The sequence below is a fragment of the Tachysurus vachellii genome, chromosome 16 (assembly GCF_030014155.1).
Source record: "Tachysurus vachellii isolate PV-2020 chromosome 16, HZAU_Pvac_v1, whole genome shotgun sequence".
NCBI classification, from domain to species: domain Eukaryota; kingdom Metazoa; phylum Chordata; class Actinopteri; order Siluriformes; family Bagridae; genus Tachysurus; species Tachysurus vachellii.
The window spans coordinates 22,698,622-22,711,081 of NC_083475.1; the positions used below are offsets into that span (position 1 = coordinate 22,698,622).

Here is a 12,460-nt window from a genome sequence, read left to right on the forward strand (position 1 = left end):
TCTCTCTCTCTCTCTCTCTCACACACACACACACACACACACATACACACACACACACACACAAACACACACTCACACACACACAAACGCACACAAACACAGATTAATAAATGGAAATTGAACAAATACTTTGGATATGGTTAAAATGTGGTCAGTGATCCTGGTGAAGGTTTTTTGTTGTTTTTTTTGGAGGGGGGTTGGTGTCCCCGGGGTGGGGGGTGGTTTGCTGAGGGGTTGGAAACGTCACTCTTGTATTCAAAACTTGAGAGCGCTGTATATATCAAACACATGTAAAGACGTGAGTACTTTTTACACTTTGTGTGTTATAAATAAACTTATGTTAGATTAAAATGTTACATGCTCAATATATCATCTTTAATCATCTTTAATCATCTTTTATGATATTTTAACTATATATCTGCTTTATATGTGGCGACATTTGAACGTCGTGACGTCACTTTTTTGGGCGCATTGTTGCTTTTTCAGCACTTTCCCGCGCCGCCTACGTCATTTCCGCCCGCTGAGGGAGGAGGACAGAGGAACGGAAAATGGCGGACGGCGTTGATCACATCGATATTTACGCAGATGTAGAAGAGGAGTTCAGTCAGGTACACCTTCAGTAAACAACAATAAAGACTTTCAACTGTTGTTCACTTTAACTTGTGATGATTAAACGTTAATATTCAATGTGTTTGACTAAAGTCTGCAGCGCGTGCACGGCTTTAGCATCCAAGCTAACGCGAGTGCGCACAATGAATTGTGTAAAACGGTCGTGTCCCAAATCGCGCTCATTACTAATCAAGTGCACTAAGTAGTGAGCAGGACAACGGCGTCCTCAGCCGTGTGTAGTGCACTCTGTAGTAGGGAGCAGGCGGTGGTTTAGGATTCGGCCTGGGCTCGTTGTTAATCTGGTATTAATGAGGTATTATTTTTTTATATCGTAGCTTTAAACATTGCTCACATTTTTAATATATATCATTTATTTGAGTTTATTTGTGATCTAAATTTGTGATTCTACTTTGTGGCTGAATGCGGCCATTGTTTATAGCGTTTAGCTAATGATGCTAAGCTAATAATATATACACAATCCTGTAACTTTAATCTGTAATAAATAACAGTGAATTAGAGCAGATTTATAAATATATAATATGGGCTCATTATTTTTATTACATTATAGTCTGAGGTAAAAATCTTTTTAGTTTAAGTTATACAGCCTTTATATTTATACACACTGTATATGTAAATATAGTGTTTGTGTGTAAAATCCATTTGTTTAGATGCAGAAATATAAATATAAGCAGTAATAATAAAGTTACACACACACACGTTATTTATACAGAGTTTTAGCCATTAGAGTAATTACACACTGCTGCACACTTTGGTGTGATGTGAGTCAGGATTCTGTCCCTGATGTGTTTACTAACCACATGTTCTGTGTTTAACTCTAATAGCACAGAATTCATCAGCAGGCTTTATTATACACACGTCCCTTATTTAGGAAACAATTATCACTTACATATGAGATGTGATTCATTTAACTGTCTATTTGGGCCTGAATATATATATATGTAAAAGTAACAGAATTAGCTGATTAGTAAAGTGTTAAAGAAATTTATATTTGACCCAGTTCAGACACGTGATGTAACATTCTGTGCAGGTGTTAATGTGTGTAAGTGTTTTTAAAAGTTATTACATATTGTTTCATGTTCACTGTATTTGTGGTGTGTGCTCTCTGCTTACAGGAAACAGATTATTCCGTTCATGAGCAGATTGACTTGTACGATGAGGTCATCTCCCCCTCGGCCAATAACGGCGATGCACCTGAGGACAGAGATTACCTGGACAACCTGCCTGCACCTGGAGGTACAGAGGGGAATAAAGGAGCTCCACCCAACGTTGTGTACACGTATACTGGCAAGCGCATCGCTCTGTACATCGGCAACCTCACCTGGGTGAGATGAACAAACACACTTACACATGCACACAAACCTGACTTGGGTGTACATGCACACACATTTATAGACTCATTAATGTTCAGATTTTGACCTTGTAAATGGTTTAAAATTAGTATACGATTGTTTTAGATATTGTTGTGTTTATATTTAAAACTCCTGTTTTCTCCACAGTGGACTACAGATGAAGATCTGACAGAAGCCATTCGCTCCATCGGCATCAACGACGTGCTGGAAATCAAGTTCTTTGAGAACCGAGCTAACGGACAGTCCAAAGGGTGAGACCATGTGCAGGTGGTTTCTTTACTCAAAGTGCGTCACACAGCGCTCTGCAATGTTGACATGAGTGCTTGAATCCTCCCTGATGATATCAGACTCTTTATGCAGCTCTGTGCTCATCAGTGCTGTTCTAAAACCCATGGAGGTTCTTGTGTACTCTGAGCTTTTACTAGGTTCAACAAAGTGGTTCAGCTCTTAAAGCACTGAACACTATAACCACATAAAAATTGTAGATCAGCAGACAGGGTTATAGAATCTTTTCATGTGCATGTTTTTAATCAACTGTTTATTATGAATGATGTGTAACTGTAGACAGGAATGCTTGGTTAACCGGTGTGGTGTTGCAGGTTTGCGCTGGTGTGTGTAGGATCAGAAGCCTCTTCCAGAAAGTTATTGGACTTGCTGTCAAAGAGAGAGCTGCATGGCCAAAACCCGATCGTCACACCATGCAACAAACAGTCACTCAGTCAGTTCGAGCTACAGTCACGTAAGAGTGAGTCACATGATCTCGGATATAGATCATTACACAGCGTTAATATATAACAGTTAATATAACACACACAACAGATTTATTTCTCCATTAACGCACAATACTAGAGACTATATTAAAATTTGTGGTGTTAAATTAATGAATGGTGTGTGTCTGGTGTGCCTTGTTTTAGGCACCCAGTCAGGCCAGATGTCAGGGGAAGGGAAGGCTGGACCTCCAGGTGTTGGTCCCCGTAGTGGTTTTCCCCTAGGTAGGGGTCGCGGGCGCTTTCCAGGTCCTGCAGGGCCAGGAGGAGATCGCTTTCCTGGACCTGTTGGACCTGGAGCGCCGCCTCCACACTTCCCTGGTATGACACTTTACTGTAACTTCTGTATTACAGTTTTGTTAGTTCTGTGCATATTAATGACATTATTAATATATTGTCCATCGTGTTCTTTTGTGATTTTTTTTTCAGGTGGTATACAGAGTCCTCCCCGCCCTCCTCCAGGTCCCCCTGGTCCTCCAGGACCTCCTGGACCCCCACCTCCTGGTCAAGGTTTAGCTCCACCCCTTTCAGGCCCTCCTAATAGGGGGGACCGCCCACCTCCTCCTGTATTGTTTCCTGGTCAGTTTGGCCAACCTCCGCTTGGCCCATTACCTCCTGGCCCACCACCTCCGGGTTATGGCCCGCCTCCTGGTCCTCCCCCTCCACAGCAAGGTCCACCCCCTCCTGGCCCATTCCCACCTCGTCCCCCTGGTCCTATTGGACCCCCCCTGGCCCTAGCGCCACCCCCTCACATGCGTGGCCCCCCTCCAGGAGGCCCACCACCTGCCCCCCACGTCAACCCTGCCTTCTTCCCACCACCTGGTAACAACAACATGGCAGCGCCAGATAGAGCCCCTCCCCCCAATGACCCTTATGGACGACCTCCACCTTATGACCGGGATTACGGCCCGGGCAGGTAAGTGCTCATCTGTCAGCTAATTAACAAAACCTGTGTATTTTGTGACTGTGGCCTCAGGCATCAGTGTTTTCTTTATTTCACACGTGTTGTCAGGGAGATGGATGCGGCACGTGCCCCTCTGAGTGAGGCTGAATTTGAGGAGATAATGAACAGAAACAGAGCTATCTCCAGCAGTGCTATATCCAGAGCAGTGTCCGATGCAAGTGCAGGTAATCACACACCTGTGTTGAGTTATTCTGCATGTGTTCACCTGAGTAGGACATTAATGCTAGTAGTAATAGTTTACTCTTAATGCTTAGAGATGTATGTTGGTAGACAAGCAGGTAGAAGGCCAGTAGAGGGTCAGATGTTCGGGGATAAAGTGATGTACTCACTGTGTTTCTTGTGGTGGTTTCAGGAGATTACGGCAGTGCTATTGAGACGCTGGTCACTGCAATTTCATTAATAAAGCAGTCAAAAGTTTCTGCTGATGATCGCTGCAAAGTGTTAATCAGCTCTCTGCAGGACTGCCTGCACGGCATCGAGTCCAAGTCCTACGGTTCTGCCTCCAGGTACACGGCTCATCTGCGTTCAGATCTCATCTCCTCTCTCCACTCATCCTGCCCTCTCACTTACCGTTCTGTGTCTCTCAGCAGACGAGAGCGATCACGGGACCGGGACCACAGTCGCTCTCGTGAGAAAAGTCGCCGTCACAAATCACGTAGCCGTGATCGTCACGAAGATTACTACCGAGAACGGAGCCGTGAGCGAGATCGCCACCGCGAGAGGGACCGCGACCGTGAGAGAGACCGTGACCGCGAGAGGGAATACCGTCACCGCTAGGACAGAAAGGTTAGTGTTTTATTTCTTATTGTGTGTTTATCAGTTTTATTACTTATTTATTAAACTTTTCAAACCCAGCTTTGGATCACTGCTACAGGATGTGCCAGGTAGGTATCGGTACGGTAAGACCACACACACACACACACACACACACTTTTATTTTTGCCATTGAGACTTTTTTATTTTAATTACTTACTGCTCATTCCATGCTGGAATTGGATTGGTTGTTGATTTGATTTTGCACTGATATCATCTTCAGGGACATTTATTTGTTTTTGATGTTTGGATGTTTGTATTGGGTTTTTGTGTGTAGCACTTTAGTGTTATTTTTATGCCTGAGTGTTTATACACACGTAAATTATGATAAAATATATTTGCTCTCTGGTGCTTTTAAGTGTGTAATTGTACAAATGTAGACTTTTATACACAGTTGGCTGTAGATTTCTGGGGAAAACGTCTAGGTTCTGAAATATCATTAGAGAGTAAATAAGTGAGGGGATGTTGGATTTAGTGGCCTGTGTGTGGAGACTGTACTAAAGTACAGGGAGGTGTTTAAATCAGTAATATTTGGTTTTGTTATGATCTTGGCCATAAAAATGTAATATTATATATAAACAAAATATAATAACCTGTGAAGACCAGAAATGATATTAGGAGTGTAGGTTTAAACAGATTAGTGCTGTAGCGTTATGTAAACACCAGCATTCTAATTCTCAGTGAGATTAGATTTATTCTGTATCAGTCTAATACATGTATAATATTAAAATCGGTCTAAGTCAGAGACATAAACACTGCTTTACAGCTGGCACCTTTTTTTATACATGTACCAAATCCATTCATTGTTTAAGACGATGTGAATTGTTAAAAGCGAGAGAGAAATAAAGTGAATTTGTATTTGTATTTTGTTTAGAAAATTCACACATTTTCACCAGGGCCATTAAAGCTAAACTTAGATATTTTATATCTATATAAATGACTTCATTTAAGATACTTTATTAATTTATTAAAGTACTGACTTTTTGACCTGTTAAGACTGGGTGTGGTGTCAGTTTAGGTCTAAACTGTGAGCAGCTATGGGGGGATGTAAAGGGCTGATGCTGAGGTTTAAAGTTTTAAATGTTAACACAGAAACTTAAACTGGTTAAGAACTTGGTGTTCAGTGGCCCAGTGTTAATGTTGTGATGAGAAAATAATGTGCACTCAATTTCTTTAAATTCCTGTATATAAGAACTGTATGAGGCTTCACTGTTTTTAAATATTGGAGTACATTGGCTATAATCTGTCAGAAAACGTGTATAAATTGATCAGTATATTGTGTTCTCAGGCTACAAAGCATAAAATGTTAAGGTGGTATGTACAGATATTAATACCACAGTAGTCAGTGATGTATGAAGTTACTGTTTGTATAGACAAATTATTACAGAATTTATAGGTTTATGATGTAATCATAATGTCGTTTGGTTTAATTTATTAAATCAAATTGGCTTTATCATAAACTGTTTTTAAACTGTCTTGCTCAATTTTTGCCAACATTTGCATTTGTTTTTTTTTTGTTTGTTTGTTTTTTTTCCCTTAAACTTATGGACGTATTCACGTTATTTTGATGTCAGACTATTGTACAGCTGTAGTATAACATGCCCTTATGATGAAACCAGGTGAAAGTTCAGGCAATGTCTGGTGTGATAAATTAAATTCCATTGTGTTAGTAAATAATGTATAATCCTAAATTGTTCAGAAAAGTTTATAACCATGTATTATTGGCCGAGTAGCGTTTGGGCTATTTGAGGTGATCTTCATGGCCATCAATTGTCTTGGAATTTTTGTTCACATTTGGAAGCGACAATGATCATTATATTTTTCTGCTCCATGAGTAGTGACTTTTGTTCTCACGCATCCCACCAATCCTATAAAATAACTGGCTAATATATAAAAGACCCAGTAAACATAGCAGACTTTGGTCACAGTGATGTTCGCTAGCCTCCTGCTTTGTGTGTAGACTAAGACTTCTCAGAATGCTAACTATAATTTGTATTAATTCATATTATTTATGCTTATTTAGCACTGTCAGAATTGCAGACTGGGCCAATGGGACGTAAATAGTAACTTCTTCCTTTGTCACTTGCTGATGTGAACAAATGTGAAGTCAAGCATTAGAGTTATTAGTGTTGTATGGAATATGTAATATGTAGTGGCCTAACAATCTGTTAAGTCGAGCTGCTTCTGAGCTGTAAGTCCTGACATTTCTGTAGATGTTCAGATACTGTGTGTTTATAACTGTTAAATATAGCCATTCTTCTGTTTGCTAGACGTTTAGTAGTTTTACTCTGCAGTGATTCACTTATCTAAACACTGCTGATGGTGAATTATTTGATAGCGTAACACATTGAACATGACTTTGCGTACACATTTATTCAACTTAAATGTAGTGTTGCCCTTTTTACTACTTTTATGTAGAACGGTGTTTGTTCTCTTTACTGTACAGTAGATGAGTGTGAGGTTGTGATTGTCAGAGCTTTGCTTATGAACTCATTACTGGAAGCTCAGAATTTTCACCAGTTTGTTGTAATTCATGATTCGATAAATGTAACAAGCTAAAATTGAAATATTTTAATTACTACTCTGGCAGGGAAAAGTTTAATAATTCATTTTATCCATATCAAAGACAGTTTGGGTAAAAGGGCAGATGGATCAAGTAAAGTTTGCCATCAGACACAGATTTATTGATCTGCTATATTAAAAGCATCACAAGGTGAAATGTCTATAATGTCTGAGTCAGTTCAGTCACTCCAGGATTTCACAATGTTCTTGTGATTGTTGCAGCCATAAATGTTTGAGTTTCCTGCAGCATTTTACTAAATTTGTGATGCAACTTGACAATTTTGTCTTTTTTTATGAAAAGTTTTCACTCCTGTTCACTGCACATAGATTAAAGAGATTTGACTGAATGCATGTTGTGGTGAAGTCACACTGTGGAAAATCTCAGCTAGTTTTAATAAATTGCAAACTTCCAAATATCACATCATTTGTTTGCTTTGTGGTTATTTGTGTGATTTGTGCAATCCTGGAGAGACGGTCTAGTAAGGAACTGTTAATACATTTTATTGATTTAAATACACTCAAACATTTCATTTCATTTGTAACTTGCTATAGCTTTAAACTACAGACTTCAAATGACTTAAAGTCCAGTTATATGTAAAGTTGGATAAAGCTTTAGGCTGAAGATATTCTGTCCTTTAGCCCATGAGTGTCAGTTGGTTAGTTTTGTTGTTGCTCACCAAATGCCATTAGTGCAAGTGTCAAATACCTGCATTCGTTTAGCACAAAACATTTTCTCACAATTCAGATTGTCTTTACATTTTTTTGTCAGTAAACCAGCAGCTAAAATGTCTATGTTGATGATTTAACGCCATTTTTGATAAATGCAAAGAGAAAAGTGTAAATTTCAAGGAAATGTTAATGAATATCGGTGCTGAAAGTTTTGCTGCACATTTTATTATTGTGAAACAATAAAGTTGCAGTTAAATGACTTTAAGTGAAGGGTAAGTGATTAATTTCAGAGTAATTTAACTGCAGCTTGATTTAAAGCCACATATTTGGAGTGTTTCTCTAAAGAGCAGGACACATTTTATTAAAGGAATCTTTCTTGTGTTATGAAATGCTTCGCTTTAGAGGTTGCTGCCAGGTTTGTGCTGTTTTGTGTAAACTCAACAAAGCATGTGCCGATAATCAGTTATTCATTACGTACCTTACGTATTCTTTATGTATGATTGTATTTATCCACATCATAAAACACTATTAAAGCTAACGATGATTATCTGATATCGGCCCATGCCTTGAGTTCTGTGTGTTTGTTTTTTGTTCTCATGTTTTGCAGTACATGTAGGTTTAGTTGTGATAATTTTAACCATAAAAATAGATTTGTTGTGTAGAACACACACTTTATAGGGTTCACTGGTGGAAGTAGCTGAACTATTATACATAATACATATTTTTAAGGTTTGTTGGTTTAATTATTGATTGCATTTCTCTTCCTGTTTCATGGTTGGACAAATTGTCTGTACAGTAGAAAAAAGTTTGCTCAACAATATTACAAATTTTCTGATCTGAAAAAATTAATACCAAAAATAAAAGGAAACCAAGACAAATCATGTCAGATTTTTCACCTTTAATGTGAGACAACGGTCAAGTTTATAGAGAAATAAAATAAAAAAAATATATATAAAGCACACTTTTCTTATAACTCCAAATTCCAACAACGTGGCACATCGTCCTTCCTTCGTTCCACTCTTCCTTGTGAAATGCTCCAGCGCTGTCAGGTTGTGGTTCTCTCCTGTATACAGCCTTCTTTATTCCACAGGTTTTAGATGTGCTTTAGATCTGGGCTCTAACTGGACTTCTCTTCTGAAACTCATCCTTTGTCGATTTGGTCTTTGGTTGTCATCATATTGTCATCATGCTAGAAGGTGAACTATTTCTTCATCTTTAGATGTCTAACAGGTTCTAACAGGAGACTTGAAGGTTTGGTGCCTTTAAATAGTTTGGTTTGTGAAGCTATCCATGATTCCCAGTCCCTGCTGAAGAGAAGTAGATCTGTAGTGTGATTCTGCCACCACCATGCTTCACTATGGATACGGTGCTTATTGATTGTCTTATTTGCACCAAACATATGTTCAGACTTATGTTTCAGCCACATGGTTTAGGTTGATTTCAGTGGGCAGGTTATTTTTTATGAAAGAGCTTTAGTTTAGCTGCCCTAATACCCCGTAGCCCAAACGTTAATACTCCTGTGTCATCAGTACATGTCACATGTTCTTTCAGCTCCTTTATTGTTGCTCTAGGTCTCTTGGCAGCTTTCCTGATTTTCCTCTTGTCCTTTTATCATCTTTTATCATCCATTTATTTTCTCTGCTTGTTAATGGCCTTTCGCTGGTCCCTGGTATCTGATGAGACTCAATCTGATCATTTTATTCTGACCATTCTGATCTATTATAAGAGTCTCAGTACTCATTTTTTTTTCCCTCTTAGACTGTCATGATTGTTGAATTTTGACATGATTTTTCCTGGTTTCATTTTTACATGCCAAAAACCTTATTAAAAAAAAACAAAAAACGATGTAAATCAATTACTCAGAAATAATTAAAACATCAAGTAAGTCATTGATCTAATAGAAATAGCAAGTCTTCACAATTTATTTACTACTTATCACTTGTCATTTAACAGCCAAAATAAGTCATCTTTATCAATCTAATCCAGACTTTTATTTGTCCAGCCCTGATTTTTGTCCTATTCTGCTGTCCAAATCTTACCATCACTACTTTGGTAGTACTACAGATTATTTATAAAAGTTAAGGTTGTTAACGGGGAATATTGGAAAGCATGTTTAAACCATAGAGGATATAGATATAATGTTCTAATTTTAGTGGTGATATTTTATAATTTAATGAATATTTTGTAGTTGACTGGTGAGTTATGGGCTGTGGTGTGTTCTGTGATGGGTAAATTCATGTACTCTATTAAATGTGTGATTTAAAAAGTGAGGGATTTGTTTATTAAACCAGAACGTGGCATTAGTTCACCTGCATAATTCAGTAAATAAAAAAACTCTTTAAATGAATTAAATGGTAACATTTAGTATTTTGCTGATTGAAATAAGTCATATTTCATGTAAGTGTTTAATTTTATTATAATATACTTTTGGTGCTAATTTAGTTCTGCTGTAAGTGTAAGTAAAAATCCTTATTTTAAATCTTTTATGTTGCCCCTAAATCTTTTGTTCGTTGTAATTTTTTTCTGTACAGTGAAGATAAAGTGTGTCTGAAGTGTTTACATTCGGATGTGTTGTTGCTAAATTTGTAAACTATTAGAGCTTGCATGCTTGTGTGTCATTAAAAAGTGTGTGTATGGGTTTGAACCCCCAAACCAAACTGCCACCTTCGTTTCTGACACATTTCAGCTGAATGGAAGAAAACGACAAGGAGGAGGAGGAAGAAGCGACCTGAGCACTTCTCACTCGTCCATCAGCGCTCTTCATCCCATCATCACTATGGCGACTGGACTGCTCCAGTACAGATCTGTTTAAAACGTACACATACTTACTCACTCTTAATTCCCAGCTGCTTATTTTTTTTATTTTTTACATTTTATTTGATCTGCGTATTCAGGAAAAGTAAGTTCAGCTTTTTTGGCGTTAAAGGTAACTTTTGTCTGCTTGGTCCTTCGACACAAACGTAAGCATTTTGACGCCCGTAACGTGTAAATTGTTGTTTTTATAGGGAACTTTTGTTTTCATCTCCCTCTTCCCCTTATTTCCCTTCTGTTTGTCTCATCGTTGTCTGTGAATGTCTCTGCCTTGATTTATTAAATAGACTGTGTTGTAATAAAGTGTTTCTGGGGTTCCCACTTGTTTATACTCTGTATTTCTTGATGCATTTCTCATGTTGTACAAGTTTGCCCATGTTTACTCATTGCACTAAAAAGCAACGTTTGAGCAGATGATCTTTAGTCATGTGCTGATGTAGCTGTCACACTGACGACCGTTTAATAGTTAATAAGTTGACTTGTCAGTGCAGTGTGTGAGTAAGATGACTATCTTAAATGGAGCTACGTTCTGTATATAATAATTATATAACGAAAGATCAGCACATGCCTAAATTTGATCTGAACTAGTTCAGGAAGATAAATGACACTTTTTTTAGACGTCTTACCTCATACCTACATGAATAGTGTCTGATTTTTTGTAAAATTGTATATTTTTGTACTTTTTTCATGTGGTGAATTTTTGATAATGGCTTTTTGAAATCCGAAGTTAGTGTCCACATGTTCATTTTGGAGCTTTTGTTAGCAAATTAATGTTTAATCTGAGCTATGAATCAAGTTTTTACACTTTACTTTCAGTTTTATTTGTTTTATTGTAGTAGTGTGTCTTACAACTGCAACAATCACGTAATTAATATAAACTTGAGTTGTAGCTTCATGATGTGTGTACAATTGGTTTCATATCTGATTGTTTATCCCCCACAAACATCTTCCAGCTCTGAAGCTTTAGCTTTGCATTTTGTAGCATTTTATGTGTAATGTTCAGGAAAAAAGGGATGAACACTAATGTTGTACAACATTCAAGTTTGTGTTTGAATTGTAAAAGTTAGTGGAGTATTAGATGTGCATTTCAAGGACAATATCTGTATGGCTTTAATTGTACTCCATTTTTTGTGAATCAGTTACCCTGTGAATGTTTATAGGGTTTTACTGTAGGCATCAGGTGTTTTAGTGAGGCACAAATGGCTTAAAAAAAAAATATTGGTCAAAATGGAAACAGACTTTGTGTCCCATCGGATGTTTGTTTACAAGCATGAAAAGAAATATTCAATGTGATTGGACACAATTTATCCTGCTTTAGATGTTAGGAGTCATCATTACTGTATTCTTATTTGGAACATGTTTTAATGCAGTGAGGACTGATGGGAAATCTGTAAAAAGTGGATGATCTCTCATTTTTTTGCCAAAGTATAGAAAATACAAGCTGTGAATAGATGTTAGTTTCATAGAAGTAGTTAAAATTTGGTGTACATATGTGTCACACTAACCTTAATGCTCAGAACAGAGGAAAAGGCTGAAGCTTGAGTGTAAACTCACCATCAAGAAAATCTGGTTTATTGTATTTTATTTAATTATTATTTTTCTTTTTTGGGTTATAAATTGATGCTGTGTTGTAAATCTCAACCCCTAAAGCATAAGAAGCATAAGGTAGTCCAGTGGATTAAACGGCTCTATAGCATCACTGGGTTAATTGTGTGAAAATGTTTTATTACTATATTTTAGCTACAGTGGAGACCGACGTGACCCAGACGGCACTCATTTGCTGTTAAAGCTTGTGATTTAAAATATTCATTTGAGGCAGAGAAGGTTGTATTTGTGGATGAAATGTCCTTTGTGTTTCCCTTGAAGTAAGGTGAAATCCTCTTGTCCAATGAATT

The 12,460-nt window shown here is 37.6% G+C and overlaps 1 protein-coding gene across 7 annotated transcripts; it reads left to right on the forward strand.

The window, feature by feature from the left end:
• The first annotated feature begins 467 nt into the window (after positions 1-467).
• Positions 468-10,886, forward strand: cpsf6 (cleavage and polyadenylation specific factor 6). Of its 7 annotated transcripts, none has more exons than XM_060890137.1 (10): positions 468-608; positions 1,743-1,952; positions 2,127-2,230; positions 2,579-2,724; positions 2,894-3,067; positions 3,176-3,662; positions 3,759-3,874; positions 4,063-4,216; positions 4,298-4,496; positions 10,441-10,886. In XM_060890137.1, exons 1-9 carry the CDS (start codon positions 549-551, stop codon positions 4,485-4,487), a joined length of 1,641 nt encoding a protein of 546 aa, XP_060746120.1. In that variant the 5' UTR covers positions 468-548; the 3' UTR covers positions 4,488-4,496; positions 10,441-10,886. The 7 variants fall into 7 exon arrangements, with proteins under 7 accessions (XP_060746120.1, XP_060746121.1, XP_060746117.1 ...); XM_060890138.1 differs by having other exon boundaries at positions 4,301-4,496; XM_060890134.1 differs by having other exon boundaries at positions 2,894-3,662; positions 4,301-4,496.
• The last annotated feature ends 1,574 nt before the right edge of the window (positions 10,887-12,460 follow it).